Source organism: Denticeps clupeoides, chromosome 1 (genome assembly GCF_900700375.1).
Source record: "Denticeps clupeoides chromosome 1, fDenClu1.1, whole genome shotgun sequence".
Lineage (NCBI taxonomy): Eukaryota > Metazoa > Chordata > Actinopteri > Clupeiformes > Denticipitidae > Denticeps > Denticeps clupeoides.
Genome location: NC_041707.1, coordinates 36,466,196 through 36,488,570, shown reverse-complemented (window position 1 = coordinate 36,488,570; position 22,375 = coordinate 36,466,196). Strand labels below are relative to the sequence as shown.

The 22,375-nt window shown below is 42.5% G+C and overlaps 1 protein-coding gene across 1 annotated transcript; it reads right to left on the bottom strand.

Moving 5' to 3' along the window:
* Positions 1–1,408: 1,408 nt before the first annotated feature.
* LOC114801693 (uncharacterized) lies at positions 1,409–20,458 on the bottom strand. The gene is made up of 3 exons (XM_028999906.1): positions 20,195–20,458; positions 8,075–8,127; positions 1,409–4,144 (listed from the first exon to the last, which is right to left on the bottom strand). The coding sequence occupies exons 2-3, from the start codon at positions 8,104–8,106 to the stop codon at positions 3,430–3,432; spliced, it is 747 nt and encodes a 248-aa protein (XP_028855739.1). The 5' UTR covers positions 8,107–8,127; positions 20,195–20,458; the 3' UTR covers positions 1,409–3,429.
* Between the last annotated feature and the right edge of the window lie 1,917 nt (positions 20,459–22,375).

Below are 22,375 nucleotides of genomic sequence, written 5' to 3'. Positions count from 1 at the left end.
GGCTCCGTGTTTTTCGTATAAATAGCACACCGCAACTCCCCGTTTCTCCAGGGGCCTGGAGAAGCTCGTCTGGACAAACCAAACGCGAGAGAATGTCAGAGTATAGAATTCATGACGTGGACAGAAGGCCCAGCTCCCGTCCGAAACCAGGCTTTTGAACTTATTTTATGTGTTGTGCCATTTTTGGTCGAGAAAATCTGGAAAAAAGGATCCAGTTACTCATCCAGAGGTTTACCAACGTAACAACACCAACGTTCCTCGCTGTTTAAAAGCTCCAGAGAACAAGGTGTTTCCCACAGGATCTGCAAGTGGATCTCATGTGTGTCTGGTTCTGGACGGGGAAGTATCATGTCACATCACGTAACGCGCGCCGGAGCGGTGAGCATACGATCCTTCTAACGCAGCTTGAGCCAGCCAGGGTGGGGAGCGTATATATTCCTGCCTTCAGCAAAGCAGATATGCCAGGCAGCCTGGCTATTTCGGGTTTCTTTTTACGGAACAGCGTCTCCGGGAGCGGCGGCAGTTCTGACAGGGTCATTCTCTGAGAGCGCCCTAATGGCCGTCAGGAGGGGACCCAGACGGAGCCTGTGTCGTCTGGCGCAGTATCGGTGTCTCGGGGCCTCGTCTGGCTCGCCGGGCTATTGTTGGATATGACCTCAGGGCCTGTCGCCTGCTAACAGCTGCATAGCCTACAATGTACGACCATGTGGCTTAATGGCTAAGTCGTCTGACTTCAGGTCAGGAGATTGAGGGTTCGAGTTCCCAAAATCTAGTAACCTGTAATCAGAAAGTTCTAATCCTGAGCCACCAAGGTGCCACTGAGCAGAGCACCGTCCCCCCTGGTTAAATGCAGAGGACACATTTCGCTGTGTCACCGTGTGCTTGCTGTGCTTCACAATGACAATCACTTCACTTCTTAAATAATACAAGACATATACTCTATAAATTATACATATACTCTATAAATTATATATTGTTTTAATAATTGGAATGGTACAATTCCATTTCATGTAGTCCGCAACCATACCTTTTGGAGACCACAATGGGGCGATACCAAGTCTATCCAGATAATTTACATAATCCCATAATCGCTTACATTACACAATTAAAGAGTTTGGGTTCCACAAATGTATACAGTTAGATAGCGAATCACCAAGAAAATGTTCTGACTGTAGCTGCATGTGCGCGAACATCTAAGCACACACACCTGGAACAAGCTGGTTTTTGTTTGACTGTAGATGAACACCAACAAAAGGCATGCAGTGCATCATGGGATCACTGCCAAACGTGTACGCGTGTTTGTGAAGTGGGTGAGGACCTCTTTTTGTGCTACTGGATTTTTTTTTTTTTTTTTCTTGTCTGGGACATTGACTTTCCACACCGCAGATCATGTGACAGTCACATTCTGTCTGAAATCAAATATTGTATTTATTTTCCAGTGTGCATGACACAACACAGCCTCCTTCTCCTCTGCAGGACCTTCACTCGAAAAGCCTGTGAAATTACAGTATTGCCCAGTCAAAAACAGATCATCTATATGTTCACAACCATCTTGATTATAAAATATTTTTATATACATTGCATTGTTTTCTGAATCATAACACATGACAGGAAATATCAGAGCATGTTCATTGGCTGGATGCATAAGAAACAATGATTTTGGCCAACAAAAGGAATCTTTCATTACTGTTTCATTAGAAAAACCTTCCCATCAACCTTCAGTGAGACAATAACCTTAACAGGAGAAAAAAAAAAAGCCAGGGCAATTCTCCTAAAAGTGCTTACAGCCACACAAAAAGAACAAGGATCAGCACATTGTCATAAGGCATACCACTGAGCCTAATATAATAACTATATTGTAACCCATATATTATTTCTGTGATTATTTTTATCCACTGGTTGGTTGGGACATTTATATTGAAAATATATTTAAATCTGTGAAATACATAGAAGGAGGGAGACTATCACTAAAATATATATATATTTTTAATATACAAAAATATACAGTATTTTATTTATACAAAAGAATTTTGATTATTTAAGAAAATTTCCAAAATTCAAATGTGTAATGTTAGGAAGTGATTGTCATTGTGATACACCGCAGCACAGCACACCGTGACACAATGAAATGTGTCCTCTGCTTTTAAGCATCACCCTTGTTGAGCAGTGGGCAGCAGTGTGTCGGTACTGTGCTTTGCTCAGTGGCACCTTGGCGGATCGGGATTCGAACTGGCAACCTTCTGATTACGGGGCCGCTTCCTTAACCGCTGGGCCACCACTGCCCCCTTTTATAATTATGTTTGATTGTATTCTGCTGAATGGTATGTCTTTAAAAGTTGTGAGGCTGTAACCACTTCTCTGAAATTCAGTGTTAGCCCTTGAATGGCATAGAAGGCATGAACTCCTACCTTACATTAATACATTCATCTGGATCTTCATACAAATATCAATAAACATTTGGGATTTCTGCCTGGCATAAACACTCGGGCTGTGGTCGTTATCGGATCCTATTTGGATGTGCAAACAGAGAAACATATTCCATGAAGTCGATGAAATGCAATTTGTCTCGGACAATTCTCTCAGAGATGAAAGGCTATTTGGTCCCGTTTACCTGCCTGGCCATTTAGGATCTTCCTCTTATCCAGATGCAGCATCCGGGGACAGAGCCTTCAGTGCAGTGTTAATTTCCGGGTGCGCCAGGGCCCGTGGAGCCTCAGCTGGAGCGCATCCCGGACGAGTCTCGTTTGGCCTCAATTAGTCTGGCTATTTCTAATGATCTAATGTCACAGGCCAGACAAAAAAAAATAACCCCACCAGTCAATAACCACCATTGTGTGCCAGGTTTAAGTCGTGTCACCGTCATCGAGACCTCCAGAGGCTGCCGTGGAGGGATGCAGTAATGACAAGGCCAAAAGAGCTATAAATAACATTTTAAACAAGGTTACAAATCAAATGTGGCAATCCTACAAAAAAAAACTCTTTAGGACAAGCTTTGTGTGTTTTTATGAATAATGTGTTTGTGTTTCTCCCTGAAAAATAGACTAGGTGTCCAAAAGACGTTCACAGTACGGAAGAATGAGACAGAACAAGGGTTCCGGGTTATTCCTGTTGGGGCCTCATCAGGTCCCCGACTTCCTGCAACTTCCTTTACAACAGAACCAAACAGGCATTGACATTTTTTTAAGGCGCAAAGAACAGACATGCAACCCATGCAATCTCTCTTCCTCCACATAGTCTCTGCACTTGGAATAAAAAAAAGAAATTGAACTTTGACCTCAGTAAAGAAAAAAAAAAAGTTTTTTTTCCTCCAATGAACGTTTTTTTGTAAACTGTTTAATATATCTGCATTGTTCCAGATGTCCTGGAGCTGCGTGAATGTCATTAATGGTTCTGTTGCGGGAATCCTTCTCCTACTGGATGATGGAGCCGTCACTCGTACTCCTCCCCAGCGGTGGCCGCTTCCAGGGCGGCCAGAGCCTCGGCAACCATGGAGTCTGTGATGCTCTGGCAGTCCTCACCATCCTCTTCCTCCTTCCTTTTTGTCACACGCTTGTCCATCACCCTGGGATCCTCCAGCCCTGCTGGCCTGGTCTCTCCTGACGACAGGCTGGTGGAGCTTGTGTGGATGTCCCCGGAGAGGACGCTCTCCTCGTCCCCCGTGTCCCCAAGATACTCAGGAGTGCTGCCCACGCCACTCTCCTCCTCGTCCTCCGAGACTCTGCAGTCCACCCCGTCTGGCCCCGTGTGGAGGTATGTCCCATCTGGAGGCTTGTCACTGGGAGCACTGGTCGTGAGTAGATCGGACACCTGACACGTGGGCGGGGAACTGGGAGCGGAAGGAGCGCATTTCAGAGTTGGGGTCTCGTTCGGATGGAGGATGTATACGCCCGAGTCCCCACCTCCTCCCGCGTTTTTCTTGAGCTGAGCGCCATGCTGGGAGTTGATGCGGTTGTTGTCGATGTGGAGCTTGCTGTTCCCATCGCTGGAGTCTCTGCTGCTGGCGTAGGCCTGGTTGGTGAAGCCCTGCTTCTTCTGGAGGAGGTCGGCATCACCTGAATGATGGTGCGGATGGTACAACGAGCTGGTGGTCCCATCCTGCTTATGCCCATGTACGTCCACAGGAACAGAGGGATCGTAAATGTAGCTGAGAGAAGAGAGGAAAAAACAATATTTATTTACATACTCAAATATATGGCATGCTGAACATCGATCAATTCGCACTGAATTTAAATGAAGTTTTATAAGTGACATGCTTTGCATGGGAGAGGCCCAGCATCTAACAAGCCTCCTTCTCCTGAATTCTTACTCTTGCACACACTGTACACAGACATGGGAGGGACATGGAGGACCCTACATCCTCCAGACCTTGCTATTTGCAGCATAAAAATATATCTATATTATAGTTGGTGTGAATAGATTATTGGATTTATTTGACAAACTAAGCATTATGACTGTGCACCGGATCAATTAGGCAAAAATACTATATTATTTTGTGAAAGGTTTGACCATGTGCCCTGGTTGAAAAAATGTATTGAAATATTTGGCAGGAGATCAATACAATATCAGTATTTCGTGTGTGATGGTGTTAATTTGTGCAGTCAGTTGTCACAACGCCGATGCTTGGTGCACTGCACCTTAATCTTTTTCCAATTAAATTACATAATGTGCGGCTTACTGCAGATTAATGGATGAAGTGTAAGCACCCCCATCTTTCAACTTTGGGGCCCTAGGCAAATTATCGCTTTCCCTACACATTTATGGCCATGCACTTACTGATAATCCTTAACAATTGAGATCTAGCTGAGGTCTAATTACATATTATGTAATTATTTATATCTTTAAATCGCATAGCAACAATATCAATGTATTAATACAGTGATCGATCTGTATGCATGATGCATGACAAATGCATCAATCCCCAGCATGCTGAGAGTGAACTCTGGAAGCGAATTACAAGGTGCTGTCTTGGATGAGAGTGAATGCTGAAAAACGTTCTATTTTGCCCTACAGGCCAACTTTTTTAAAATGCTGGAAACCCAACACGAAGCAGGAGGAGACTGACGGGAACTGGAGAGGGTCGGGTTGGGGGGATCACAGCAGCCGTCAGGTGACCACGGGGCGTGGGGGTCACCAGCGTTTTAGGCTGGCAGACACTTCCAACCGAGAGCCTTCTGCTGAGCACACATTTATACCTGCAGGAGAGCGACTCTCACAGAGCAGCACAGCACAGATCCCAACCGCTCACACACTTTCATGTACTTTCCTCTTGACTTTTATTCAGTGGAGACAAAAAAGGAACGAAGAAAACACGACAGCAACCACAACAAAGCAGAATAACCATGGAGTTGGAACAAAACATGACCTCCAAGTGTCTTTTGTGGTTAGCTATAAACTATTTTTTTTTTTTTTTGTTATGCAGCATTATTTACTACATTTACAGCATTTATCAGATGCCCTTATCCAGAGTGACTTACAATCAGTAGTTACAGGGACAGTCCCCCCCTGGAGCAATTTAGGTTTAAATGTCTTGCTCAGGGATAAATGCTGTAAATGTAAGTTCCGATGCCTTCAGTGAGAATCTACCAATGTAAATAGTCATGAAAATAAAGAAAACACATTGAATGAGAAGGTGTGTCCAAACTTTTGGCCTGTACTGTATGTTATATAAGACATCAGTAAAAATCTAATCTAAAATGTATCCAAAGCCAGTGAAGAAAAGCGAAATGGTAAAATGCTAAACTAAAAGGCTAAATGATGACTACATTCATCATTTACATTACATATGGAAAATGGTAATTTATTCAAATACAATTAAGTGAATGGACAGTGACAGTGAAAAGGTTGAGCAAACTATGATATTTAATAGATATATTTCACAGCCACACTCAAGGTTAGATATCCTCCACTACCCCCAACACCATAATCCAAGATGACTGCCCCGAGGATCAAAAATAGTCCAAAAAGTGTTAAATTATCCTATTTACATGCTGTTTCAGATGCGTCTTCAAGTGGGTTGTAAACACTGTACGGTAAAACTTCTGTCTTCAAATTGGAGAATAATTATTCGTTCTCACCTGGCAATGGCTAACAAGCATATGTTGGAACACAGTCAACTCAAATGTGCCATTCTGCAAATGGAAAATGGAACACAGGCCATGTTGGACAATGACCCAATGCAGAAGTTGTGTCCCCCAGTAGGAAGTGAGAAACGAGATGTTCAGCTTCCAGTTTCTGGGCTGAATTTTCTTCGACTGAATTTGCCAAATAAAAGCTAACTGGCCAACAGCCTGCTAACTTTCCGGTAGAATCCAGGAAAAGAATTATTAAGTGAAATATTCTGCAAGTAAATAATTCTCATGAGAACAAAGTGTACATCCTAAACAACTAAAAAACTCCTGTAGTTTGATCTCTTATGTGGAGGTCAGGGCTCTGATGCCAGTCAAGTGTCTATCTGCCCATCAGTTTTCATCATTTGTGCTTGTTGCCGTTCTTTGAGTGTGTACTTCAGCAACAGGTCCTTAGAAGACCTCTTCTCACAGATGAAGCGTGAGAACACCTTCAGTTATTGTGATTTGCTGACTACAGACTTTTTTTTTTTTTTTTAATCTGTATAAACATAGTTTTTGAGGCATTTATTGTGACACAGTCCCAGGGACATGACATTAAAACAATCATTAAGAAATAAAAAGAGTGCACTTTATTAACTGGAATATGTTTTATTATTAATCAGGGTTTTAAGATAATGATCTACTGCATCCAGACTGCATATGGTCTGATAACCAATGGGTTATTTCAGCTAATCAAAAGTTGGAATTTTGTTTCAAAATTATTTTTGTTGTCTTTTGAACACATTAAAGACCATCAATTGAGATTAAATGTTGCTGCTGTCTTGCTTTGTTACAGCATACACTGTTGTTTACATAATATTGTATTACTGTGTCTAATACATATATATAAAATTATATAAATATACAATTTTCATCATTTTTGCAAAAAGGCTCTATAGTGTTGCATAGCCTGAACTACACCCCAGCATAAGCGACAATATTATCTGGGTTTTATTCGTTTTTTTTTTATTTATATATTTTTTTTTTAGCTGGTTGACAATTCAACTCAATCCCTGGTAAATATTGATGTTTAACTCGTGAGGAATTTGCACAGGAGGAATTTGCCCAGAGGAGATAACTGGCGAGTGACTCTGTTTACTTTCTGTTAGGGGACGCGTTAATGCTTCCATTTCTGATTACACAGTATCCACTCTGACATGACGGCACGATAAATACAACTTATAAGAGACTAAGGAGGAACACAGAGCTCCCAAGAATTAAGAAATATTATATTTTATCTATTAATTGGTACTCATGTGCGGTTCTTATTTTATTAGGTTCTTCACAGTCAGTTCAGAATTTCTCACTTTTAATAAAATAGCACTCATGGAAAAAAAAAGATCCTGATAATGAAGTCTTTGTTATGCATCATGTGAGACACAAACACACACGCATAACGATAACAACAAATTCTTACCATAATGCATTACAATTCAAAGTGAAAGTGAAGTGACTGTCATTGTGAAACACTGCAGCACAACGAAACGTGAGCAGTGGGCAGCCATGACAGGTGCCCGGGGAGCAGTGTGTGGGTATGGCGCCTTGCTCAGTGGCACCTTGGTGGATCGGCATTCCAACTGCGGGTCAGCAATTCCACCATTGCCCCAATTGTTTGTGATGCAGGATAATTACTGTCTTTGGCCAAACTGATAATATGAAAGGTCATAATGTCCGTATGACACTTACTTAAGTCCTGCAACAGAGTGAGTAGAGAAGACGAAGGATGGACAGGAGGGATTGTATTGTCACATGGACCTGTTGTCATACCAGCACACCAGCTCAGCGCTCCACAGCGTGTACATAACCGAGCCCTCCAACTGACACACCTGACGGGTGCGGCCCTGTCCCTCCTGACATGAGCTTCCCCCCATAGAAGATACAACTTACATTCCCCTCACTGTAATTGTAATTCTGTTCTAAGAATGCACTCACCGCAAGTGAGTGTGAATTTTAAACACACTTCTTACCTTTTGATCATTCGGCAGCATCGGCAACCCATCTGGCCAACTGGGTACAGGAGCTGCGGAGAGGAAAAACGGAGGTGGGTGGGGTTGGCTGTTAGACGAGGTGTGGAAAGACGTGTGCTCTGTCACCCTAGATGCGCACTTGGCTTTTAGCGCCACACCCAGGGTGTAAAACTTGGCGCTAACCCTGCTACAGGGCTGAAGGACCGGGTTACATCATGGCCTCCGGGCCGGAGAGGATCAGTTTTACTGCTGTGGAAAACAAAACATCTCTTCCAGTGCCGCTGTGACCTCTACCATTCAGCAGAGCGCCGCATCAAATAACATCTACTAAATAAATATGGCGTGACATTATAAGGCCGAAATTAATCTAAGCAAACAGGCTCGTGCGGAATGTTCTGGTGACCTTACTCTGTGAATTACGTATGATTCCCTGTTCAATTTTCATTTTTTTTTTGTGCCCCCTGAATACCTCGGAGCCCCGGTTGCTGATAAGCTCCAATGTGTTAATCCATCATTACTTTCTGAAGAGCAGGGGATGAGGTGACCCCCTGCTTTCGCTCTCTTCCGCTCTTATTCTCCCGCTTTGTCGTTCGGCTGGATCTGCGCCTCCGCTAACTCAACCCCGGCCTTCGCCTCTCTCTCCCAACGCCCGGTAAATTATTAATGGGGTGACTGGACTGGGTCTGTTTATGTGTTTAAGGAAGGACAAGGTGTCTTTTCCTCTTCCAATGTTTTTTTTTTTTTTTTTTGTCATTGTCATTTGTCTAAGAAGGCATGTGGCCCCTAGTGAGTGTAAGGTTGTCAATTTTCACTGATAACCATCTACTATTCATTAGAAATTTTTTCAAACTTTTCACAGCAATGCTACTCAAAGCCACGTTAAATATTAGCTGGATTACAGGACCTGTGTGTCGCAACGCTGCACAGATTCTGCTCAGCAATAAGCACAGTGGGACAGACCCTGAGAGGCTTGGACACGAATTACAGATAACGCCGGAGCGCCGTCATGGAGTGAAAGGGAAATGATCTGGTCTTGTGCAAATACGCAGCATTTACATATTCATTTTCCGCCATTTTCTTCTGAGTCACATTCTCCAAAAGATCGGAGGACTTCCAAAAGGACAGCTTTTATACAACATGACGAGGGGCACGGTCAACAAAACACCACAAATGAACAGTATAACTCAATTATGAAAAAATTGGAAATGGACAATGAATAGCTTACCTTGTTCCCTAACATAACCTATTTAGCTTATTCATAAACCCATCTAGAGTTCAACGCTAGACAACCACAAATTCCCGAGTTTAATTCTGACCTCTTGCCATAAAACTACACGCTCAAACCCAAAATGTTTCACTTATTCAGTGTTGTACACATAGGTACGCATCGAATGAGACTTAATTAAAATTTGATTTTTCATGTCCTTTTACAACCCTATGATTTGGTGGATTTCCCACAGTTAAAAAAATCTGTGCTCTGATTGGCTGCTTTACACCCCATGTTTTCACCCACAGTGAGTTTTTCATTGCATTTCCTTTGATTTGTAATGTGCTTAAATTTGAGCAGCTTGTAAGGCTGGTCGTAGTCGAGATGGGGTAGAGACACGGTCCCACTGTGCAGAATTGCCCTATTTCAGTGACCTCTTTTGCTTAAGTGGGATTTGCATGTGAAGGAAGAGACAGAAATGTGTTTGAAGTCCAATTCTGGCAATATCTGATGGTACAGACAACTTGTTGCTTTCATTAGCACTGGCGTCTCGGTACAATTGATTTATTTTATAATTTGCTTGAAAAAGATATTCATTTCAGATAAAAAAAATCCCTTGTGTTCATTTAGACAATTGTTTATCACGATGTTTTATGTAATTATGTATGTAATGTGTATGTTACATGCTATGTGATTAGCTGCGGTTTGATTACATAATTTTTTTCAATTCCAGAAGAGGGCTAAAAAGCTACTGAAAAAATCCATTAAAAATGCATATCTGTTAATTTCAAGTTTCTCAAGTTTATGTAATTTGAAAAGAACCAGCAGATTCATAAAGTATAAAACATAGAGCACAGCAGCCAGCATGCTGACTTCACAAATTTAATAAGTATCTTTGTAACCTCAAACTCAACATTTGAGAACAAGGTTTGCTTATGAACAAATATTTGCTATTTTCTTGCTTAACAGTGTTCAGTGGTGCGACGGCATTCACATACTTGGTATAAAATGTGTACTTTTTTCTCTCAACATTTCACAGCATTGAAACCCCCCAGATAAACAAGATTTTTTTTAACGTTTTGTATGCAAGGTGGGTTACCATTGCTGCTTTCTGTGAGTCAGTACCTGTGAGGTCATACGCTGATCTTGTATTGCCTACCAACACGCAGCTAGAGAGTAACAAAGCTCCCCATTACAGTCTTTCACTCCTGACACTGACCTATGGATTTTTCATTGTGCTCCTCAGCACCGATGCCTTTGCAAGCACATTGGCCAGTCATTACAGGACAGCACTGGGTTTACACCTCCAAGCCCCTCAGTTCGGTTCACCCTCGGGCTGTTTGTTCATCAGTGCAGGAATCATGCAGCAGCTTTGTAGGTAACTCAAGTCAGGATCAAGGGAGAAGCACCTGCTGATGTGGAAGCTGGCGCAGAATCTGAATGAAAAGGGGAATCAGATTCAATACTGAGCGAGCGGCTGCCGTGTATATACTTGGGGTACATGGGCATGCCCCTGTTTGTAAAACCAGCCAAACTGGTTACATCAAACATGGCGCTTATGGAACTGCCTTATTTATCATTGATGTTTTTGCATGCCTGTGTTTGGCATATGGTAATATGATAGCCCTGGCCTAATAGTTTTTTATTCCCGCAGATGAATGCCCGACAAACGCACCGGTGATTAAGCTATTGATTTAAATCAGACAATTAGCACCCAGCGGGCATAGGCAACAGCAAACACCTGCAATCCGCGAAGACGGACAATTACCGGAGAAGCATGCCGCGCTTAAGGACATTTTAATTTCTTAATCTCGTGCATTTTCAGTGTTGTGACTTTGGAAGTCAGTGCCTTTTTTTGAAATGGCTACCACCACTAACTCACGCATTCCTCTCTCTCCTCTCCAAGTTCCTGCATGCAGTGCAATGGTCACATTACCAGAAGAACGGTAAGAGGAAGTTACAGGAGCTGCAGGGAACTGCCATGTCACCTCACATGAAGGTAAAGCAAACATTTAGCAAAGCTTTCGGCACATGAAGGCCAGGTCATGGTCAGTGTGGCTAAGAGGTGGCATTACAAGGAATGCACTGATACTAATAACAGTATGGAGGACTAGTAAGTGATGAGTATACAATAATAGTGTGAAAAAAAACATCCCATCCTCTTGCACCACCCCAGATTTCCTGCATAAAAGGACTCCTCGTGCCTCTATAGTGACTTGTGGTAATGGTGAAACTGAAGTTGTTATAGTCTTGCTGAGCCTAAAAGGGGTCACTAACCCTTTAACCTACTGTTTGTAAAACTTCTATTTTCTATTTTTCTGCAATTTGAGAATTGGCTTGCCATTGTGTTTGCTGATGTCACATTTTTTCTGTTTTCTCTGGCTTTTTGTTAAAGTCTTAGACCCTCATTTCACTTCACTTTGACGCAGTGTCAATTATAAAGTCCAGTTTATCACAGAGTCACACACAAAGTTTATCCAGTTTATCACAGAGACACAGACAAAGTTAAATTCACCCTAGTTAGGCTGTCCTAGTTAGGGTTCAGGGCCACTGTAGCACCAATATACCACTATAACCACATATTTCAGTATCGGTCGTACAGTGCAACCGTCTGCCGCTGCTTCTGTTTGTTTTTCTCCGAGACATGGAATCAAGCGCCCAGACTACTGGCAGACCCCAGTGAAGAGACCAGCAAATAAATCCTGGTTCCTGACAACTGCTTAACAAGGACATACCATGAAACAAACCCGAGGGTCACCACAGCCACCACCACCGTTACAACTACAGCTATAGGGATCTTCAAATGGACCAGTAACATCATTATGGACATGTAATCTAGACCATGGCACTGACTACATCCTGGACTTCTCCAACCCTACAACCATAGGACTTTATATCATATCCAACCCTGCACTGACACCATTTGCAGGCTCACTCTACCCTGGAAGGGGGTCCCTCTCTGTATCACTCCTTCCCAACGTTTCTTCCTTTCTTTTTTTCTCTCTCCTAGAGTTTTTTTTTGTGTGGAGTTTTACCTTGTGTGCAGAAGGGTCAAGTGTGGGGGGTGTCAACTGTAGAGCCGGTCAAAGCCCATTGAGATATACTGTATGTGATTTTGGGCTATATAAGAAATAAATGATGTTGTTGTTGTTTCAATGTGTCAATCTGAAATGACCAAAAATAATATTCAAGAGGTCTGTGAGCTTGCTAAAAGATATAGAGGTTTGTAATCTGCTCTGGTCCCATCCCAAACTGACATGGCGATGAAATCACTGAAAAGTTGGATGGTGTCCACAAAATAATAATGAGTTTGTTAATAATTGGAAGTTCTGGAAGTGCTGCTCTCATTTCTAGTAATCTGACCTACACATTTTACTCCATATTGGCACCCAAGAACACAGTCCAGGCAGCAGTTATCCAACTGCCTGCTGGACACCTAGTAAGCCCACCCAGTCACTTCCACTTTTTTGAGACTGTGTCTGTTCCCCGCACTAGAAAATCTATATTAAGGAAATCTAATCGTGTTTGTAAATTCTTCAGCAAATTTCTACTCCAAAATTGTGGTGGACAACAACTAAGATGATCGTAGTTGGTGACTTAAATGTTCTTGTTGACAAGTTAGATTATTCCTTAAAAATCACTTTTATTTCTATTCCTAAACCCAAAGTAACACTAGCCTGGAAATACAGTCTGCCCAAATATCGAAAAGCTCTTTCCTCTGCTAAAGCTGTTCACCTGCTATCTTTGATAGAACAATCCTCAATTCTAATTTGACATCTTTGATAGACTAACACAGCTAATGATAATTCCATAGAGCCAACAACTGCAATACCAGAGTGAAATTCAGGGTTCCACAGGGTTCAGTACTGGGCCCTTTGTTATTTTCATTGTACATGCTGCCACTCAGTCAATTAATCTGTAGACATGGGGTACATTCTTATTTCTATGTAGATTACACCAAGTTCACTACCTCTCTAAACTAGAAAATTGTCTGAAGGACAACAGAGACTGGCTGAACCGCAGTTTCCTCATGCACCACATAAGACTGAAGTGTTGGTGATTGGTCCCAAAGGGGCAAGACATGGATTGACAGAGTATAAATTGGAGTGTGCTGTTTGTTTCAGTTGGTCCTACTACATCTATAAAGAATTTGCGTGTGACCTTCTAAATACTTCCAGGACTGCCACCTAAGAAACATTGCAAGAGTTAGGAAGTTTCTAATTAGTTCTCGCATTCATAACATCTAGACTAGATTACTGTAATTCTCTGTTTTCTGGTTGCTCTGCTGCTTCATTGAATAAACTTCAGCTCATCCAAAAACAGCTCATCTGTAGCCAGTGTTCTTACACACACTAGAAGGTATGATCATATTACTCCTGTATTGTCTTCTTTCCACTGGCTTCCAGTTATACTCTGTATTGACTTCAAGATTATGCTTATCACCTAGAAAGCTTTGTATGGTCTTGCTCCTGTTTAATAGTCCCTCATAACCAACCACGCTCTCTTCATTCTCTGTGAGAAAGCTCACTGGCTGTCCTCCCCACAAAGTCACAGCTGGACACAGAGCATTTGCTTATAGAGCCCCAAATCTTTGGAACAATCTTCCAAGGAATGCACAGGGTTCAGACACGGTATCAGTATTTAAATTATACAGTCTAGCCTTTAACAACACTCCTCTCACCATTATTAACGCTGTAGTAGTTAGTGCGGCTTTTCTCTATCCTTCACAGTGGAGTGGATGGTAACTCCTGCCTGGGGAGTTTCCTGGTTCGGAGCGATCACGTGACATTGCCGTCTGCATGGCCCTCTGCTGACCCCATAGTCACCAGGCGTTTTGTGATCGTGTACATTGTAAAAAGTGCCATATAACTAAGGATTGATTTGTTGATTGATTTTTCGCACTTGGGTCCGAGCTTGTTCCCTTGTGTGACAAGTTCATACTGCATCATGTTCACACTGCATATTTCGGACTCGTATTTTGCAGACATGAACGTCGGACACGTCGAATGACTGCACAATCCACATTGCAGCCATGATGCAAGGGTGTGGTTAACAGCACGTATATATTATAAGTGCACATTTAGATTCTAAGTGCTGGCTACTTGCATTCATTTTTACAAATAACTAACTGGTGTCAAGAGAAAAAAACAAGTGACATCCAGCAGCTGCTCTCACAGGCTAATCTGGACACTAGGCCAGGGTCCACAAGTTCACCAGAGCACCAGATGTCCGGCCACAGAAGCCCAGAGCTGTCTAGCTGGGTGGAGACACACCTGACTCCGGCCCTATTAAAAATGCATGTGGTTTCTCACTCCTGGGCTGCGGGGAATCTCGGGCCAAAATAAGAACAGCGTGAGGGCTCGCATCTAATCAGCAGATGGTGGGACTCGCGGTTTGTCACAGAGTGGTTCCTCAGTGCTTGTACTCCAGACGCCCCATAATGCATCTGGACATCGTCCGGCCTAGGTACAGTGAGTTATAAGCCGTTTCTTGAGCTGGTGGGCAGTGCCGGCTCAATGATAGATTGTACTCCAGCTCTAGAGGTTAAACTCCTGCCTGTGTGACCTGTATTTTAGATCCTGATCACTGTGCCCAGGATGGGACATTAGTCATAAACTGGCACTGCCAGCGTCTGAAGCAGCACCATTTTACAGCCTTTGAACCCATTTGACTGTACGGCACTCTGTTGTTCCGTGACAGATAAGATTAGAGGCGTATTAAAAGCAGGTGCTTAAACGGGGGAATAATGCATCTAGCGGCTTCTTAGCAGAACGGTGCCAGTGGTTTTCAATTTTTACAACAAAGTTGAAATGGGATCGTTGAGACGGGGAAGGGGGTGGGGGGTGGAAATGAGAGCGCGATAAAAGTTGGATTGCTGGATAATTGCTCAGAAAGTCGTATTGAAAGCAGCAACCCATTCGGCTGCCAGTTCTTTTCAATTTAAAGAAAAACCCATTGCTCAGGTGGAGGCATGAGGTGGTGTCCTATGATGTGGTGTGGAAAAAAAATAGAAATAATCAACCGGGAGTAACAGAGCGGTATTTTCAAATTGAACCCAGGGCACCTCAACCAACCAGATGCCAAGAAATGGCTCTTCTCTGTGCTATCTTCCTCAAAACATGCTTCTGTGAAATGACAAAGAGATACATAGGATTTGACAAAACACCAAGACACGTACACAAAGCATGTCTTTCGCCTACACGTCCTGCCTTTTCACGGCACCACAGAGATATGCGACATATTATCAACCCATCACATCTTTACAGGTACAAAGACACACTGAGATGATTGAGCGCTTGTGTCAGCCTCAACATATACCATGTCTTTCCCTACTGGTGCACCTGTATGGGGTCTAGTGACAATAAAAAGATCCGCATTATCCGTCCTCTCTTGAAATGGGTTAAACACAAAATGGCGATTAAAAAATATTTAAAAAAGGGGAATTTAACTTCCCCCCAAGAAATTAGAATTTAGAATGTTGAATTAAAATACTTTCAGACCAAAAGAATATGGCTAATGGTACAATAGGTATGATAAAATTCAATAATATGAATTACAAAAAAATAGTAAAATATGCTAGGCTATTTCCCATCTTAGGCGGGGTTTGTGAGAACAACAATAATTAGACAATGTACATAAAACCCTATGTAAGGATTTAATTGCCATTGTAAATCTTTATACTTTACTGATATACCTCCAACCACTTATTTTGACTCATTTGTCATCAGTTACCATTTTATGAAGTGAAATAAAAATCTATTTCTAAAAACTTAAAGTAGCTACACCATACAGTAGATGGTTTGAAATATAAAAACATAATACCTGAAAAGTCAGCATTTACCAGAATACTGAGAAGCATATCACAAGCATTTCCTGTAGGTGAGGGTGTGCTAAGAAGTGGGCGAACTGGTCAGATGAGACATTCTCTTTCTCCTGGTCTCTCTCTCTCTCTCACAGATTTTCAGTGTCTCTCGGCCACACTGCCACCCCTATATTTTCTTGTATTCGAAAAGAAAATGCTGCGTGGCGTGATTTGTGCCCTATCTTTATACACGTCATGCCACAAACATACTTGGTTGCCAAAGTGCTGAGAATAACATCCCCTGTTCCACCACATAGCCACCCTTATTTCCCGTTCTTCCCTCACTTTCACTCTGTCGTTCCTCTGGTAAATTGACCAAATTGACCTTTCTGCATTATCAAGAACTGTGTGATAATAGCGGAGAAGTAATAGCCGAGTAACCAGCTAAATGAGGGTGTGAACCCCTCATTTGCATTCCTGAGAAGGGAAACTTGACCCTATGTTCATATATAAATGCAAATACCAGCGTCTTATCAAGACATTACACCACTTGCCAAATAAAAAGTCACAAGTGGCCATGTATTCACGTCCAAACACCACAGCCCTTTCTTATCATTCGGACGGTTGATAGCTTGTCATTTGTGAACTTTGCCTGAACCTTTCCTTTTAACTTAATCCCTCAGCCCCTACAAGCCCCTTGTTTGATGTTAAACATTGAAGAAATGTTTCAAACCATTCTGTCATAAGTGTATTTTAATTCCTTTTAAAAGCAGAGTTTTTTCCTTCCTTGTTGCATTGTGTCAACATGTGAGAAAAGTACACACATTCGCCTGAACGGCAAACACACACAATGACGTTGCATTTGAGGATCCTGTTGATTTGACTAAGGCAGGTAAGGCCAGGTGCGTTGCCGTGGTGCTCGTTGCCATGGGCGACCTGTCATGACGATGCACGTACACAGAGCGCTCTCTCCCGAGGTGCCTGGTTGGCTTAATGGCTTAATGGCCAACCAGGCACGCAACACAAAGACAACAATCAAGGCAATCATTTCCATCACTACATTTATTACAGGAAACAATGGATCGGATGCAGATGTACATCTCGTCAACTTGGAATCAGATCTTCCATCCCTAAAGGAGCCATGTTGCCTGGACTAGACTTCAGCGATGTGTAATCATCATACGAAAGGCACGCAGTTGACACAACAAACACTAATTTTCGGCTACCATGGGATTATCGACGAGGGAGCTGGGACCTCCAGGCTGTTTGTGTGCTTTGAAAAGCCACCAGTCGGGCACCCCATGCAAAACCAACAGGCAGAAGCAGAACGAGTGCGGCGGAGAGAAAAAGCCCTTAATGGCCAGCCTTACCACGCTTATGGGGATGCAAATACATTCAAACAGGAGTGAAAAAAATGATAGGGCTGCCAGAGAGAGACACACTGTCCAAAACATGAGCAGCAGGATCCCAGCAAAACTCACCTGAATGAAGATTCTTTTACGTTTTCAGTTGATCAGTTCAAATAAAATTGCATTCAAATAAAGGTTTAAGTACAGCCTTAACATGCAAACAATAAAAGCATTTTATTCACTCTTGTGGGATTCTGACCATTACATTAAGCCGACACGCAACTTAATCACTAGCAACTTAATCACTAGCAACTTAAGTAATAAGTGACACACAACTAGCTACTGTGCGATTTTGGTTAATAGTTTAGTTTATTATACACTAAAGTTAATTACGTTTACGAATCTATTTTACACAAATGACCTAAGTGTAATTAAAAAAAAATTATAATTTCAGTTGTTGAATTGTGACCAGATTAACGTTTTTTTCAGATCTGCATACCCCAAGATGCCATATGATGTTCTCCTGAGAGGTTTTGCCAACCTTCTCCTACAATTATTTGTGACCTATTATTTTACGGTATTTAATAGTCCAAATCTACCAAAACGCTACCAAATAAGCTGTTTAGGTTTGCACTTGCATTTTTTCACGAAACTTGACTTAACAACGATTACCCAAATGTCATTTTGTGAGAACATTCAGTGGCTGAACTCTAGCAAGGGCTAGAAATGGCGATATGTATAAAGATAGCTTTGGCCGTTCTGCTTTGCCGTTCAGAGTGGCAGCTGGATCTGGAATTTGTCCCCTTATATCCTCATAATGGGAAAGGTTACCTCCCCTTTCTCATGCTTATTTCACCCAGAGAATTTCACACCCATCCCCTAACACATTATCTTCCAAATGTGCAAAGCATTGCAGTTACTCGGTGACTACTATTTTTAATTCAGTCTGAAGAACCAGTGGGTTAATATAATTTAATTTATTTCTAGAAAAACGCTGACACGGCTTCCTGTCTGTCTGGTGAATGGTGTTGATGACTTCTATAGGTCGCTCTACTCATCCCACCTCTCTCCTCCTCTTTAGCATTTAAAGCTACAGACAAATCTCTGGATCAAAGCGACTGAATTTCGGAAAGACACTTCAGTTACAGTATTAGGGGACCACTAAGACTTATATAAAAGCAATAAATAATTTCTGTCAGGGGACCTTTAAACGTTTGGCTCTAGCACTAAGGATGTAGACTGAACACCATCTGAACACCCATCCCAGTCCAAGAGAGTATGGTGGCCGTCATGGTAGGACGCACGTTCACTAGGTAGAGCGTAAGGCCCAACCTAACCTTATGATGCATGACTTGTGAATGACACACTCCATTTCTGCTGATATACAGTTACAGTCTGAGCCGGCAGGCTGTAACAAAACCCGCAATCGCCTGCAAACCTACATGGCCCTCAGTGGGCCGAGTTAAACACCACTGACTAACGTGGACTGAGCCACATGGTAAACGGATGGCATCAGCCGTCTGGACTCCCAGCTCAGTCTAGTGTCGCCCTTGTTGAAGGCCCGTAGGGTCCGTTCTTACCAAAGCCGGAAGCGAGCTCCCCCTGGAAAGGAAACTTCAGCGCTGTCAAACTTTGCGTTTATACAAAACAACGCAGCGGCATGACCTCACGGTACCTGCATGCCGCACTTTCAGCAAACATGCCAGGGCCACCCAACAGTAAACAAGGGCCAAGTTTACTATGAAGTAACCCAAGGGAGAGCTTTTACCGTCAGAGTCAGGCCACATGTGCTGTTATTCTCCTGACGAAAGATAAACAAACCCAAACTTTGGCGTGTGATGTTAATCCATCACTTATTAACCTTATCAGCTACGCTGGCTCCATGAACCCAAAGCCAGCAAGCAGGTGCATCAACCAACACACACTCCAAAAGTTCCTACTCTACATCAGAAAACATTTACATCAACCGAAACCTTCCAAAAGTTACTACTCTACATTAGAAAACATCTACATCAACCAACACACCTTGGTTGCGGCATGGGCAGTGGTGGCCTAGCGGTTAGGAAGCGGCCACGTAATCAGAAGGTTGCCGGTTTGAATCCTGATCTGCCAAGGTGCCACTGAGCACTGCTCCCCGGGCGCCTGTCATGGCTGCCCACTGCTCACCAAGGGTGATCGGTTAAATGCTGAGGACAAATTTCACTGTGTGCACTGTGTGCTGTACTGCTGTGTATCACATGTGACAATCACTTCACTTTTCCAAAAGTTCCTACTCTACATCAACCAACACTCCTTCCAAAAGTTCCTACTCTACATCAGAAAACATCTACATCCACCAACACACCTTCCAAAAGTTCCTACTCCGTCATAAAGCATCTACATCAACCAACACATCTTCCAAAAGTTCCTACTCTACATCAAAAAACATCTACATCAACCAACACACTTTCCGAAAGTTCCTACTCTAAACCAGAAAACATCTACATCAACCAACACACCTTCCAAAAGTTCCTACTCTACATCAGAAAACATCTACATCAACCAACACACCTTCCAAAAGTTCCTACTCTACATCAGAAAACATCTACATCAACCAACACACCTTCCAAAAGTTCCTACTCTACATCAGAAAACATCTACATCAACCAACACACCTTCCAAAAGTTCCTACTCTACACCAGAAAACATCTACATCAGTCTGTGAAACCTGTAATAACGCATAAATATATGTGGAATAAAACTACCAGGAAGGTTGCAGGTACCTGCTCCACTGCTGAAGGTGTGGCCGCCTGTGGCTTCTCCTTCCCGGCGGGCCAGAGAGAGTTTCCCCAGCCGTCAGCCGGACGCGGGCAGACGCGTCGTCATCGCGCTCTGGGTCGCTTCTGTGCTGCGGGAGTAAGTAGGGGAGGAGGAAGGGGAGGAGGAGGAGGAGGAAGAACCTCCCCTCCCGTGACTCCGTGACTCCGCGCCTCCGATGCCGGAACATGTGACGAGGGGGTCAGGGGATCCCCCTCACCCCGGATTTTACAGGCTGCAATCCAAATCCAAAAAAATAATAATAATAATAATAAAATAATAATTTTGCACCAGAGGATCACAAAGCCACAAAGTCAGAGTTTCAAACTCCACTCCACATAACGTGTCTCTAGGGGGACACTGTCCCCTTATCTACTGATTATAAGTGTAATCTTTATTTTAATTTTTTTTTGCAGCGACATGAATATAATGTACATTTTAAGTAAAATTAATTACACTGTAATGTCATCATTTCTTTCTCCATTTCAATAATAAAAAACAACAACATGTTGTTAATATGTCAGGATCTTTTTGGAAATTCTAAAGCAGCAGATGCTGTTTGTATCCTGGTCTACTCACACCGGGGTGTATGTGGCAGTATTTTTTATTGACTCCCTGATTGCATTGGCAGATTTTAGCAGATTTTATTATTTTATATGATTGCATTGGCAGATTTATTACTGTGAATATACTCAGGACCTATTTACATGAACATTAATATGACTATGTATATTAAAGAAAGAAAGTACAGTTGCCATGACTCAAATTTTCAGACAAATTCACCTGGATGACAGAGAATCCTCACAGACATTAATAAGAATGGTTCACTCGCCTCGCTTGTAGTATTTCTGATTCTTCTCATTTTTGTAGAATAACGCGCTTTATGGCATGTTCACATGCTGTTCGGTCAAGTTTGTCCTCACGGCCGGGGCTTTATTTTTTTTCCTGTATGAAAATCCGCTCCTGCTGGCAGTTCCAGCTGCAGAGTTTTTCCATAATGAACAGGATGCACTATGTCCAACGTAAATTCAAATGAGCAGCATCACAGACGTGTGTTTATACATGTTATACACGTTTCTTTATGACATTCTTTAAAACATTATCATATTATAATAAAACAAATATTTTAGTATAAGATGAAGTTGAATCTGCATACATCGCTATGTGATACAATTGTGTGGTTATAATATATACTGTGTGTATTTTGTATACTGTAGGATAGGGCAGTGGTGGCCTAGTAAGTAAGCGGCCCCGTAATCGGAATGTTGCCGGATCGAATCCCGCCAAGGTGCCACTGAGGTGCCCCATCCCCACACACTGCTGCCCGGGAGCCTGTCATGGCTGCTCACCAAGGGTAAAGGTTAAAAACAGAGGACACACCGTGTGCTGTGCTGCAGTGTTTCGCACTGCATAGTCGCAACATTCATCACTTCATCACTCCTGTGCTGGAGTTGTGTGGGTGTCCGTTTATGTGTATTTTCTGAGGTCACGCGGTGCCTAATTATTGTAAATAGTAAATTTTCATGATCATGTTCTTAATGCAGGCCACACACCCTAATGTTCTCAATGCAGTAATGCAGGGCACTAAGAACATTGACATTAAGTAGACCCCTTTCACATCAGCAGTGCTGAAATGGGTGGCTTAGTCCCAGCTGAACGATGAATGAAAGAACCAGGATGCAGGAACGCCACTAAAAAAAGAAGGGCAGTCACCAGGCTAACAGCAACAACAACAGCAAAGAAAATCCCTCCACCCCATGAGCAAATACAAATAAAATAATTCTCGGAACCTCCTTTGTCCACTTCAGGTGTTGGCTCGCATGAGTCCATGGCTTGGAAAGGTAAACTTGCCCCACCCGTTCTAGCTTTCAGAGTGTCCGGTTCTGGGGAACCTACTACAGATAAAAAGTCATAGCTTTTAATGCTGTGGAAACTTCCTGGCAGAACAACGACCTACCTACCCTCGGGATACAGCCATTGTGGTTAACCAAATATTAACTACTCAGAATATTTTAAAACTATGTTAAAGGTGAAATGTGTAAGTTTGAGCAAATTCATAGTCCAACAAACAGGGGGCAGTATTTCACAAGAAAGCAGACATGTCCATCATATTCTAAAAAAAAGTCATAGTCTTAGTCTAAAAAATA

Bases quoted from the DNA above. Each gene is read 5' to 3' on its own strand.
- LOC114801693 (XM_028999906.1), bottom strand. From the start codon at position 8,106: ATGGGTTGCCGATGCTGCCGAATGATCAAAAG. The intron at 4,145-8,074 runs GTAAGAAGTGTG...CTCTTCTCTCAG, and splicing joins TGCTGCCGAATGATCAAAAG to CTACATTTACGATCCCTCTG.